The 13,627-nt window shown below is 42.0% G+C and overlaps 2 protein-coding genes across 2 annotated transcripts; both read left to right on the top strand.

Annotated features, from left to right (window-relative positions):
- The first annotated feature begins 251 nt into the window (after positions 1-251).
- LOC146645088 (PTB domain-containing engulfment adapter protein 1) lies at positions 252-2,818 on the top strand. The gene is made up of 7 exons (XM_085394639.1): positions 252-309; positions 410-485; positions 708-779; positions 1,754-1,852; positions 1,958-2,095; positions 2,235-2,339; positions 2,476-2,818. Exons 2-7 carry the CDS (start codon positions 441-443, stop codon positions 2,539-2,541), a joined length of 525 nt encoding a protein of 174 aa, XP_085250765.1. The 5' UTR covers positions 252-309; positions 410-440; the 3' UTR covers positions 2,542-2,818.
- A 351-nt stretch (positions 2,819-3,169) lies between these two features.
- LOC146645087 (transmembrane protein 106C-like) lies at positions 3,170-13,348 on the top strand. The gene is made up of 7 exons (XM_085394138.1): positions 3,170-3,808; positions 5,470-5,533; positions 5,665-5,824; positions 8,604-8,744; positions 10,105-10,154; positions 10,258-10,311; positions 13,023-13,348. The coding sequence occupies exons 1-7, from the start codon at positions 3,595-3,597 to the stop codon at positions 13,186-13,188; spliced, it is 849 nt and encodes a 282-aa protein (XP_085250264.1). The 5' UTR covers positions 3,170-3,594; the 3' UTR covers positions 13,189-13,348.
- Positions 13,349-13,627: the final 279 nt, after the last annotated feature.

Genomic DNA, 13,627 nt, shown 5'->3' with positions numbered 1-13,627 from the left:
AAAATAAAATATCTTAAAGAAAAAGCTTAGCTAAGCAAAGAGAAGAGTTAGTCTACCTCTACTTTAGAACAGTCCACACATATGTATGTATTTATATTTATATTTAATTATTTTTGTCCTGATCTTCGTGTCACGAAAGAGCTTTTAAACACAATAAAACATCTTGCTTAGATGTCTGGCTGGCTGGTTATCAGATAGATGTGCAATAAGCAATAAGGAAGACAAATCAGTTATTCATTAACTCTGACAGACTTTACACTCCCTGCAGTTGGAAGCCAATTCACTCCGTTTGCGGTATATTTACAAAAGGTAAGAAGAAATCTCCAGCACTTCTTTTCTTTATATAGTTGATTAGATCATTTGTATAATATATATTTATTTAAACCTAATTTATGTCTGTCTTTGACAGATCCAGGCTTTAGTTTGGTACGAGTGTTGAGATGAATGACGTGGAAGACGACGTTGAGATCTCCTTTCCAGTAAAGGTAAATGCTGATCTTTAACAGCCACAGTTTTGTTGCAGAGTGTTGAAAAATATTCTCAGCTCTGAGATTACTTATTTTTTATTCAACTTTATTTGTATACTTGATAGGTAGCAACCAAATATATATATAAAAAAACATACTGTGTAAAGTAAAATGCTAAGTAAAGTTCTTATTATTACTATTATTAAAAACAAAAACAACACTTGTTTCTGTAAACTGTAGTTTCTCGGTCGAGTAGAGGTGGTCCGCCCCGATGGAATACAGATCCTGGAAGAAGCCGCTCAGAACCTCAAGGTGAGCCACCGACATATTTAATACATTTACAATGTTATTTTTAGTCGTGCTGGTGTCATAGATCATGCATTCATGTAGTCAGCGACCATCGGCTCCACACTGACAACATGAAGTGTTGAAAAGAGCGCCCAACACCTCTGCCACGCCACATATGAGAAACTGTTATTGAAATCATTTACACTGCTCTGTGGATGTTTTACACAACTTTGAGATCATTTTTCACAACTTTGTAGTTGTTTTGTGTCTTTGTGGCTATTGTTGTCGCTTTTAAGTTGTTTAGTGCTTTGTTGTACGTTTTCATTGTTTGTAGTTGTTTTTCAGCACTTTGTATTTGTTTTGTGGCACTCTGTAGTCATTTTGCATCTCTTTGTGGTTATTCTTCCGTGTGTGGTTGGTTTGTACCCCTTTGATGTCCCATTTTAGCCTTTTTATGGTTGCTGTGTATTTATTTGTAGTGCCCCGTGCCTCTTTGTTGCTTTGCGTCTCTGTGATTATTTTGTGTGAGTGGTTGTCTTGTTCCTCTTTGTACTTGTTTTGCTCACTTTTATGATTTCTTCTCTGTGTTTGTGGTTGTTTTGTATCCCTATTTTGTTATGTCCTGTCTCTTTATACTCATATCAAGTCTCATAAACCCTTTTACTGCTCATAATAATAGAGCAGCGTCAATGTATCCAGTGCATTGACTCATGACCAAATATGTAAATACCACCCGCCTCTGCTCCACCTAATTGGGCAGCTGGTAAGTGCTAGCTTGCAGACATGCATATATTGGTTTAATTATGCTTGAGCTATTAGAGCCACCGCTTCAGCTCCTACAGGGCTGCTAACATGGCTGCAGACTCTCATTATTGTCTATAATGTACCCCTTTAAAATAGTCTTGTATTCTAGTAGGGAAAGGCCAACTTTGTGTGCATCTGCAGGATTATTTATACTGTTTAAATGAAACAATTTTGTGTGTTTTTGTCATTCCTAGACTTCAGATGAATTCTCCTCTGAGAAAGCTGCAAAGAAGAGCAAAGTCCATCTGTTCCTGTCTCTGAGTGGGATAGACATTTTGGAAAACAAAACCAAGGTGTGTGACAAAAGTGTCCTAATTACAAAACTGCTCATTCTCATGATGTATTCAGCTTTCATGATGTTTTAAAATGTTAATTCTCATCATCTTCCCTTCCCTCAGTTCCTATTGTACTCGTGCAACCTCTCTACTATTTCCTTCTGTGCTGTCCATCCTTCTTCACCCAAAGTTTTTGGGTTTGTGGCCAAGCACCCTGCAGCGGACACGTACCACTGTTATCTGTTTCAGAGCGCAAAGTTTGTGAGTATTCCCAAGGCTGAAACTAAAGACCAACTTTGAAGTTTGATGTTGGTAGAGCAGAAGACTACAAATCCACAGCTGAATGACATATTCTGGCTTCTAGTGTCCCAGATGTGATTTTTTCTGAATTACTTTTTAGTCTCACGTGCTGGTCTCAGTTATTGGGGACGCCTTTCGGGTTTCAAAGAAGGAGGAGACACACAGAGTAGGACGAGACATAAAAGTGGAGGCGCTCCAACATAAGGTCAGTCCTGAGTTGTCATGGCTGTTTTTTTTTCTATTTCTGTTAAAGAACTTACAGAGCTTATGAAATTAAATATTTCCAATATTCACGAAAGCTTTAAATGAGTCTCTCAGTCTTTTTAATACTTCTTTTTCAGAATAAAATGCTGCAAAGAGAGAATGATAAGCTGAAGAGGAGGCTTGCAGGAGAAACTGATGACTGATGATTGCATACAATGTTGCTGTTGTGGGTACATATAAGTACGTGAGAGACTGCTTCCTATTAAATTTTACATGATGCTGAAATAAATGTCTGTAATTTTCTTTTCTTTTTTTTCTTATTCAGCGTAGAATCCATTTTAGCTGCTTTACCCAAATCCTTTCTACTAGATGGCAGCAGCGAGTTGTCATTCTCACTATGTTGGCAAGTCTCTGGATGCGTTCAAGTGTTTTAAAAACATAATAAATATTGCACTTAATTGTTTCACTTACAGTTAAAATTAAAAAACAAACAAATGCTTTAACATCACTCAGAACACTGAGATGTTTGATGAAGTCTGTAATTTTAAAGAGCTGTCTTGTAAGAAATAAAAATGTGTTTCATTTAAACGGCCATTTGTAGTGTAGATGTTTCAAACTGTGCTGTGTGTCAATAATAGATTAAGTTCAATTTTCCAAAATAATTTATGGCTAAATGTCATAATGCTTGACTTGTAAAACACGACATAACTGAATTGAAAATTCGTTTCGTTACCATTGGTAGCAGTAGCATTTCGTTAGCTTCATAGCATAATTGCCTAAGTCAATGACTTAGGCAATTATGCTATGAAGCTAACGATTTGTTATGCATTTGCTGTGTATTGGATCGGACACTTAGGTTACGTGAAGGCAACAATATGTAAACTTTATTGAGAAAGTAACAGGGAGCGGCGGGAGTCCGAGGCTGTTTTGTTGGAAGATGTGACTTTATGCTAACGACAGCTAGTTTTGTCTAAAGGGTATTTAAAGTTTACTCAGTCATGCTTACGGACGTCTCCCATAACTCACCACAGGTGCTAACCGAGAAATTGTGCGTTAGCAGATTAGCTAGCCGAGAGACGTCACTCTGAGGCACGGCGTAAACTTTGCGCGTTCAGCGACATTTGGTGTGTTTTCGTTTACCGAACACAATTATCTGTAAATCACCGAGTCTTCACTTTTCTGGGGGGGCTCCTTATTATCCACCTCCGAACGGGAGACTCTGGCTCTGCTGTCTTTACCACCCACAAACACCCGCCATGGGGACGCGGTGGTCTCGTAGCAGCAGCAGCCAGTCTCTCCTCCCGGAGGAGCAGAGGGTAACGCGGTACACTGAACGCAGAGACTCCGATAACGACTCTTTGGATGGACTAGTCCGGCGGGAGGACATAGCCCAGTTCCCGTACGTGGAGTTCACCGGCAGAGACAGCGTAACTTGTCCGACCTGCCAAGGCACTGGACGCATACCTTCAGGTGAGTAGAAAGAGTTGATAAATCAGTAAGCGTTAGTGTCGGACAGTCAGTCTGTGTTGATATGAGGACAGTTTCTGCTCATTTAACGCCAGAGATGAGGCGCAGAATTCCTAAAAGGTGTTTTCAAGTGTTTGGCACGGAAAAAAACACGGTCAACATTTTAAGTGTCGTAAAAGGCTTGTTGGTCTCTAATCTGTGACGTTTAAATGTCCTAAAGTTTGACCAAGAAGGACTGGATTGTGTATAATGTAGGTACAGTAAAGCAGAGCCATATAGAGAAAACAAATAATTTCTTTATTTTACTTTTAACCCCTTCATAAATCCTGTTGACTACAGTCTAGTTACTAATATAAGAAAATATATTAGACATAAAAGATGCAGATATCAGCCAGCATGGTCAGTGTTGGCTCATACTGACATTTAGCTAAAGTTGTGCTGGTAATTCTGAACGAGACACATTGAGTTTGTTTTGCAAGGTTTTGAAGCTCTGTGAACAAATGGAAAAATCAAGAAATTACTAGATTGTCCAGAAAACTGGTCTGCACTTATCCACTAAGAAAACACTTAAAGTAATGTTTTTAATGGAGTTTATGACCCACCGTGCATAACGCAGAACTTTGACCTCACATGAGGCCATGTGACACCAGCAATAAGAAACGTGGGCGCAAACACTAGTTTAGAAGATGCTGAAAATGTACATTCGTACAGATATGAAGGGGCACAGCTGTACAATTATGAGCCTGTCAGACATCAGAGAGGCCAGGGGGTGATGTCGGCATTTAAGTGCCATTTATTGAGTTTTTGTTTTCTCTCACCATCCCTGATCCTCCCGTATGGAAAAACTGCTCTAGAAGGTGAAAGTGAAAGAGCTGCATGTACAGAAACAACCGCATGAGTTGTTGTAATCACACATTCCTGACTTCTAAATTCCAAATCTGGAATATCTTCAGAAGCATAATCACCTTGTCCATCACAGAGGCAGGAGTCCCATTGTTTGCTTGGCTAATGTCTGAGGATGATGGTCTATGAGATGTACCTCATACATCTGGTACTTTTTTGTCCATAGTACTCCCAGAGCAGATTAATGTAAGTAATGACATATAGCTATGCATGGTTCCCTGTGCTCAACATAAAATAACTTGGTACTATGCTGTATGCTTCATACAATTTTGTGTCTCACCTAAGAAAATGTGTTAGAGTAATGATTAGATTCATGAAGAGCTGCACCAGTGAATCTGTTAAACAGAAGCTATTATTTTAAGTTGGGGGTTCGTTTGCTTAGCTGTAAAAGGCTGACGGGGTATTGTCATCACCCTGCCAAGTGGGCGGGCAGGCAGGCTGTATGGACAAGTTTGTGAATGCAATAACGCACAAATGAGGGGAAGTAGGAGCTTCAAATTCAAATACCATTTGTGTTTCTACTAAGATGTCAGATGAGTTTGAATCTCAGTGACCTCAACATTAGGGTCAGAGTAAGTTTTCTGTATGTAAACAAGGTGACACAGGATCTTGAACTTGATACCACAGGTGTGTTACCTGGGAGGCGGAGGGGTAGCACTTTTAGCTGATGTCCTGTGTTTAATTTCTCCGTCTTTGTCGTGTTTCCAAAAAAACAGTTTTAATGGGAAATGCTAAACATCATTTTTCTTCTTGCTCTGCAGAACAAGTGAATGAACTGGTTGCACTGATCCCGTACAATGACCAAAGACTGCAACCCCAAAGAACGTGAGTAACTGCAGCACACTGATGTGTTCCTGTGTCTGTTCCCTCTGGACGTGTGGGTCTCTCACTCTGTCTGAGGTGATGTAGGAGGTGAGTGCATTGTCTGGAGAGAACCTTCCCTCTCTGTGTCGTAGGAAGCTCTACGTGGTCCTGTCAGTTGTGCTCTGCCTGCTGGCCTCTTCGCTTGTTGCCTTCTTCCTTTTCCCACGTCCAGTGGTTGTGGTGGACGGAGGGATCCGCTCGGTGACGGTGACGTTCGACCGCAACAACACAAAGGTCCTGATGAACATGACGGTAGGTTTCATATCACAGCTTCTAATAATCTACACAAACAGCATGACAAAGCATAACTCTCAGCCTCTGCAGGCTCAGGTCTCACTTCACTAAGAACTCCTCTGTGGGATCAGCACCGATGTGTTTCCATACAAATGTGTCTGAAGTGACTAATGAGTGGAAGGACGGGTTTGCAAGCTAGCAACAATCTTCAGCTTCTGTAACGCTCTTCTTTATCACATGTGGTCAGTGGGTAAATACTTAGACAGTTTCATTATTTCAGTTCAACTTTGGGAAAGTACAGCCAGTTAAGCAACACAACGACCACAGTGAATTTGAAATGCTAATAGCGTGATTCAAGTGTTGAGTCTTGGCTTGAATTCAGCTGCTACAACTAAAACATCACATTAACACCTTAGGAGTCATTTTTTGTCTGTTTTCACTTGCTCAGCATTAACCAGACAAATGAGTCTGGCAGTTTCATGGCTAGAAGAGCCCTGCTTTCTTATTATTCCACAACAAGTTAATGTAAACAGTGGTCAGGAGATGAATCCGAGTGTTGAATTAGCATTTGTTTGCTGTTCAGAGCCTGATATCTCGCAGTCTGAAGTCCAAGGAGGTGTGGCAGGAAATGATGATGCTGATAGAAAACAGACTGTATCAGGAAGATGACAGATGTTCTTTTAAAAAGCAAACAAAACACAATGAAGTGGTGAAATGTATTATGTTACCCTGCCTGGTTGCTTTAGAGTCTGTGGAAATAGAGGAATTGTCTAACAAGCACTTGGTACTTTGATTGCATGTTGATCGGAGCCTTTCAGATTCACTGTGGTGCTGTACAGAGGCAAAGCTTGAATAAGTGTCCAAAAACATCTGGACATTTATCTTTTGTAAATATAGACACACAAACAAGATTAAAAAAAAAAAACCTCCCCAAAAAACCCAAAACTGTAACAAAAAACATCAAACGTCACAGATGACAGCTAAACACATTTTAGTGCTTTCTCGTGTTGTTTTGTAAAGAAGGGAAAAGATTCCATTCTTTTTTTGACCTGGAGGAGCTCCACTTTATAAAACCAAATAAATATTTAGTGTGCAAAAATGACTTTGACAAGAAGGGTTTGATTTCATCTACTAAATGTGTATGCTCCCTTGTGCTGCCAAAACAGCCCTGAGCACTTGAGGCATGAACTCCATTTGACCCCTGAAGGTGTGCTGTGGTATCTGACACCAAGATGTTAGCATCAGACCCTCTAAGTCCTGTAAGCTGTAAGGTGGGGCCTCCTTGTTTATCCAGCACATCCCACAGGTGCTCTATTGGAATGAGATCTGGGGAATTTGGAGGCCCAGTCAACACCCCAGGTTCATCGCTGTGCTCCTGGAATGAGTCTTGTGGTGCATTATCCTGCTGAAAGAGGCCAAAGCCATCAGGGAACATGGTTTCCATGAGAGGAAGCACATGATGTGCAACAATGATTAGGTAGTTGGTATGTGTCAAAGTAACATCCACATGGATTCAGGACCAAAGGATTCCCAGCAGAACATGGCCCATGGCTGCCTCTCCTGGCTTGTCTTCTTCCCATAATGCATCCTTGTAGCAGGTGTTACCGAGTTTAAGCGATAGAAACGCAGTACCAACCGTTAGTGTGATTCATCAGACCAGCCTCCTTCTTCCATTGCTCCATGGTCCAGTTCTTATATTTGCATATGCATTGTTGTGCTTTTGCTGGTGGTTATGGGCAACCTGACTGCTCTGCAGCTGTTCAGCCTCATTCACAACAAACTGTGATGAACCTTATATTTTCACAACTTTTCTTTCAGAACAAACAGTAACTTATGTTTTTTTTTGTTTTTTTGGGGAAATTTAAGCTACAGTAGCTCATCTGTTGGGTCAGACCACAAAGACCAGCCATGGATCTGTGCCCATGATTCCTGGTTCTCTATTGTTTCCTCCCTTGAACCACTTTTGATAGATACTGACCGCTGCAGACTCAGAACAGCTCACAAGAGCTGCTTTTGTTTTGGGGATGCTCTGACCGGGTCATCTAGCGATCACAGCTTGATCCCTGTTAAACTCGCTCAAATCCTTACACTTGTCATTTTTCCTGCTTCTAACTCATCAACTTTGAGGACAAAATGTTCACTTGCTCCCTAATATATCACACCCACTAACAGGTGCCACGATGAAGAGATAATCAGTGCTATTCACTCCACCTGAGAGTGGTCATAATATTATACCTGATCAGTATACACATTTGCTTTCCTTGTTTTTGACAGAAGAGCAAATCCTGCGCTCTTGAATACATACGAGATCTTAGAATGAATGGTTGAGGTTAATTCAGAGTCGTACTTTGCTATGTGACTATCTTCATGTAAAAGTTGAGCGTGTGAATGACAAAATGTTGTCTCCCTCATCACGATAGTGGTTCTAAACCATCTGAGGATGTGAAACAATCGTCAGGTTTCATTTAAGCTGTGCACTGTGTAAGAGCTGCTTCACTAGTCTAGTTCAGATCTGCACTTTAGTGCACTGAAGCACTCTGCAGGCCACGCTTCCTTTATGAAACCGCAAAACGTGGCAACAGCGTTGACATTTTTTAGGATTTAGTTTAGAAAACATGTTGATGTTGCTGCTTTTGCCACTTTCTGCTTGTGTAGTAAATGGATGTTGATAATAATAATAGCTTCTGCCATCTGAGTGTCTTTTGATGAAACTTAACTAGAAGTGTCAAAAACAGGCTGTGTTGTAGGTGCTGTCTTTTTATTCCTCTGTGTGTCTTTTGTTCTTTATTTTACTCAGAGCACGCTCAACTTCAGCAACCCCAACTTCTTCTCGGTGCATGTGCAGAGCATCAGCTCCCAGGTCCTCTACATGAAGTCGGTGATCGGGACTGAGCTGCTCCACAACGTCACCACAGTGCTGCCACTCAGCGCGTGTCAGGTACAGGATTTCAGCCACTCAAAGTACAATCAATCAAGATGCTTGTCTCCTTTGCTGTTTTACACAATTTTAATGTTTCCGCTCCATCGATGCCGATACATTATCACTACTGCTGTCAGTGTTCCTTTCCATATAAGCCATATCACTCTTATGGCTATTTTTAAGCAATTTGCAAGCTCCCCTATTAGTGTTGTTGGTTTTTTGTGTGGGTGTGTGGCAGCTGGTGCCAACAGCTGTGCTAATCTCCCCACAGCTGAAAATAGTAACCATAAACATGACAGAACTAATAATCAGTGGTTGTCAGGACCGCTCACTCTAACTTCATAGCAGGTAAGGTGAAGTTAACTAAGTTAGAGGGGGATACATACAAACGCCCCTGCACGCTTGTGTCAGGCTTACAAACAAGTGGCACACTGAATATCGACAGCAGATCAGAGCACAGCAGCCGCAGCATGATTCATTCATCACACTTCTGTGGTTGTGTACAGCTACAACAGGATGCTGGATGGCAGCTTATTTAAGCATTCAATCACACAAGCAGTTTGATAATTAGGACTGTTTTTTGGCCTTTGATTTACAGTGAGATCAATAAGAACATTTCTAACTCCACCCTTGGCTGTCTTCATGGCATCGTGGCCTGGGCCTGTTCACCGTATGTTGTTGTGTGTCAGCTCGAGTGGAGCGGCCGCAGCTGCACATATCCACCTCACGCTGAAGTGCTTCTCACAGTACACTTGTTAGTAGCCCAGAATTTTTCTTGTATCATTTCCCCACATGTGATCGAGAACAGGTCTGCCTCAGTAAACCAGGCGCTGTACCAAAGCAGTCAAACTCCTTGTGCTAAAGAACTGAATGATTAAAATCTGAAGAGACGACTGATACTATTCCTCTAACACACAGCCTGAGGATGGCTTCAACCAGCATTTGTCACACTGGATGTGCCGGTCACTGAATAAGCCATTTGGCACTGGCAGAGAAGATTTGGCCAGTTTTTCACACAGCCCACATACTCAGCTCTGCTGCTTCAGTACAGCGCTGTGGCTCAATGAAGCAGCAGATCTTTAGCTAAAAGTAAACGCCAGATAAAATCACCATTTCCTCTTTTTTTTTTTTGAGTAATGTTTGTTGTTATCTACCCAGCATTTACAGGAAATCAGTGTTTTTGTTTTGTTTTCCCCTCTTGTTTTAACAACCTTCTGTCTGCAGATCACCTCAGCTGAAGCAGTAAACAAAGCTCAAAGAGTTGCTGTGGTTGCTTCATTCTGTAGTTTCACTGCTGATAATGGCCTGAATTGTCTTCCTGTGCTGCTCTTGAAATACTTCTGTTGTTGGTGTGACGTATTGTGTCAATCTTCTGCAGGTGAACTACACTGTCAGCGTGGAGATCGGCAGTAACGCTCCGTACGTCTAGTAAGTGTCTGCGCCTGAGCTTGTAGAGGAAATTAAGCTTCTTTGCAAACCTACACATGAATTCCAGTTCAGTAATCTGAGCCTTTGTGTTTTGTTTTTTCAGTACGTTATGCACCATGTCCAGCATCAAGGTTCACAACATTCTCGTACTCATGCAGTAAGTGTCCTTACCCCGACAGATATCTTTATCTTCATTTTACTTTGTTACTTCTGTCTTTTATCTTAACACTTGCAGCAGAAAAATCACTGTGATGTCTAATAGACTATGTGCACGTTAGCATATGCTACTTCCGGTGCGGAAACTCCTGTGGGGAGCTTTGTTTCCGGTGTCCTATTCGCGCCTTGTTTACAGTCCAAAACAAGTTAAGCAAATGAATGAATCAAGCGGCGATTTACATTTCTATAGATGTCTTTGGCATTTACCCAATATATCTGTAAATGATGTTCATCGACTTGTCTATATTTTTTCCCCGCGCCTCAGAGCAAAAGAGAAAAGGGATTCAACTGTTATATTTCTCAGCTGTCCCTTGTTTATCGCGGGTGTTATGTTCTAAAAATAACCAGCGATAGGTGAAATCAAGTAGCCAATTTTATTTTTTGACGGTGCAAAATGTTTCGTCGACATACAGCACTGCACTTCAGAGTCACACTGCTAGCGATCGATGCAGCGATTCTGTACTGTACAGGAGAGACGTCACGGAGGAGATCGACTGCAGCGATCAGGACGCAGGACACAATGTGACGTAAAAAAAAATAAGAAAAAAAAATAAGCATGCAAACTTGCACTAAAAAAATCTGCGAAACAGCGAGGTGAAAGGTGAACCGCGTTATAGCGAGGGACCACTGTAATTTTGAAGGTAAGTCACAACATACCCTTCGTAAATACTAATGTATAGAAACCGTTACCAGCAATCATTCATTTTTTGTGTACCTTTTTTTCACGGTTTGTTAACATGCTGTGTAGGTGTGTACTTGACTAGCTGATATTGACATAACGGGGGAAACATCTGGTTTGACTATTCTTCACCTGTAGTTTGAATGCTGAACATTTTGCCTGTTTAAATCATAATAACTATACAGAGATGTGCTTCTGAATGTGGACGATGTGTCTTCTGCTGCAGTAATGCAGTTCTGCTTGTGTTGAGTGATGTAAACAACTGATCGATCTAAACTCTTTAAACGTCAAAATCGATCATTAGATTTTTTTATGACACAACAGTGGTGAGTGTTCCCACCTTCTCCTCTTTGTAACTTAACATGATCTTTCCGTTTTTGAGTTTTGGACATGATTTTGGAGTATATCCTCGCAGTAGCGATTGATCGCAAAGTGAAGCTACCGGAAATGTACACCCCTACATCTTGTCTCAAACCAGGAAGTTAGCATTTTCTCGTGCACAGGGTCTATATGGTCATATGAAGCAGCATGCGGGGGCAGCCAATCAGAACAAGTTGGTCTAAAAGGGGGAGGAGCTAAAATGGCTTGTTTCAGAGAGTGGATGATCTGATGAGCTGTGCCAAAGGCCCACATAAATAAGGACGTTTTAATGAATCAAGAGTGAAGGAGAAAGAGTGCATCATGGGAAGCCCCCAGCAGCCTAGGGAGGGTTCAGGGTCACCTGATCCATCAGGAACTATATATTTAGAGGATTCAGGATTTATACATCGGGGAAACCAAACAACCTCTGGCGAAGCAGATGGCACAACACAGAAGAGCTACCTCGTCAGGCCAGGACTCTGCAGTCTATTTACACCTACAGGGCAGTGGACACTCTTTCAATGATGAGGATGTGCACATCCTGGACAGGGAGGAACGCTGGTTTGAGTGCGGAGTCAAGGAGGCCATTTACGTGAAAAGGGAAAGACCATCTCTAAATTGAGGAGGGGGCCTAAGGGTACATCTTTCACCATCTTACAATGCTGTGATTGCAGCCATTCCCCAACTCTCTGTGAATGGTACTCATGGCCACTGATCAGTGGTTATTGATCAATGGTCATGAGAATTTGCATAATTAAGATTAAGGAACTGACCTCCCAGCCCATTGTTCCTTCAGTGGGCTGGTTTCAGTCATTATGCAAATGTGCTGTTTATAAGAGTGGGGAAACCTGCAGTCAGCTGAGACTGAAGAAGTCACTTGGATGAGTGATCAAACGTTTCTCCCACTGAAAGTGCGACGTCCAGATGAATCAACTTTTGGAGATTTACTTACCTGGATGATTGAGCATGCATCAAGACGTTTTAAGCCTAGTCTTACAAGTACAGAGGGCGTCTGCCTCGTGAATCAAAAATGGGAGTTGGTTTCATAGAAGAGGGGCTTGAAAGAAATCACTGAGCTGAACCAGATTTACAGGATTTAAAATCAGGGACAGCACCTATTGCTGTCTGCATGCGCTAGCACATGTGATCAAACTTTTGTCGTGCCGTGCAGTTTGTCAGGGCGAGAACGGCGAGCATAATGGCCCCATAACAGTTATTAAGGGTCAGTTTGAAGCTTCCTGTCTTCAGCTCTCACTGGTTCTGTCTTGTAGCCAGTGGCTTCTGCACGAGTAGTGTAAACACAGCCTTAGATAAGAGATGCTGTTAACATATAAACCACATTGTCAGGGTGAGGTACTTTGGGGAAACTGGGTAACCCACTGCTTTTTCTTTCTTTTCCCAAACCCTTTAATTCTTGTTTTGCAGTCTAGAGAGAAGTCATTTGTGCAGGTGCAGTTTCGTGCCCTGTGGTTCTCGATATCACACTTACAGAGCTGTGAGAAATCATTACTGTGGCAACGTGCTTTTCTTCTGTGAGCAATTAACTGGTTGAGATGTGACAGCAACATGGTAAACAGCCTGATTCTTACATCTCTGTCCTCTCCTGTTTTCAGAACCTCAGTGAAAACCTCGTACATGGTGCGAACGTCCCAGAACAGCCTGGAGGCCTATCGCTACATCGACTGCGGCTCCAACACCACGTACCAGCAGCCGGAGAATTACAAGATCCACTCCTCTGGTGACACAACGGCCCTATCCCTCCGTCACTCACTTCCGTGAGGGGCGCAGATCTGGGACTACAAGGACTGTGTTAGTGTACACTGCAGGATGGACTAACAGCTCGGCAGCAGGGAAATGCTTAATATCGTCTCATTTTCTACACTTGCTAAAAAGAGCTGACATTGACCCGCTGTTATCTCGTGCTCATCCAGGATTTGGCTGTATCTCGGAAAACAAGGGCTCTGACAAGGGAATGTTGTTCTAGCCATCAACAGATAAAGGGTCTTTGATGGACTTGTGAAATGTGGAATTATGGCCTGTAATGTCAAGCTCAGCACTGTGTTTGTGAAATGTTCTTGCCTGACTTCCTGTCCAAGTCCAGAGAGCAGTTTTGCTGTTTCAGAGCAACACGAGTCTGAATGAGTCACTAGCAGCGAGCACTCCTTGTGTTGTAAGCAGGACAAAGGTCACAGAAAGCTCTTTCTTTAAGGGAACATTC

This window comes from Rhamphochromis longiceps, linkage group LG20, assembly GCF_057381845.1.
Source record: "Rhamphochromis longiceps isolate RC_006_pf linkage group LG20, R_longiceps_female_GT1.1, whole genome shotgun sequence".
NCBI classification, from domain to species: domain Eukaryota; kingdom Metazoa; phylum Chordata; class Actinopteri; order Cichliformes; family Cichlidae; genus Rhamphochromis; species Rhamphochromis longiceps.
This window is presented reverse-complemented; position numbering and strand designations above follow the sequence as displayed.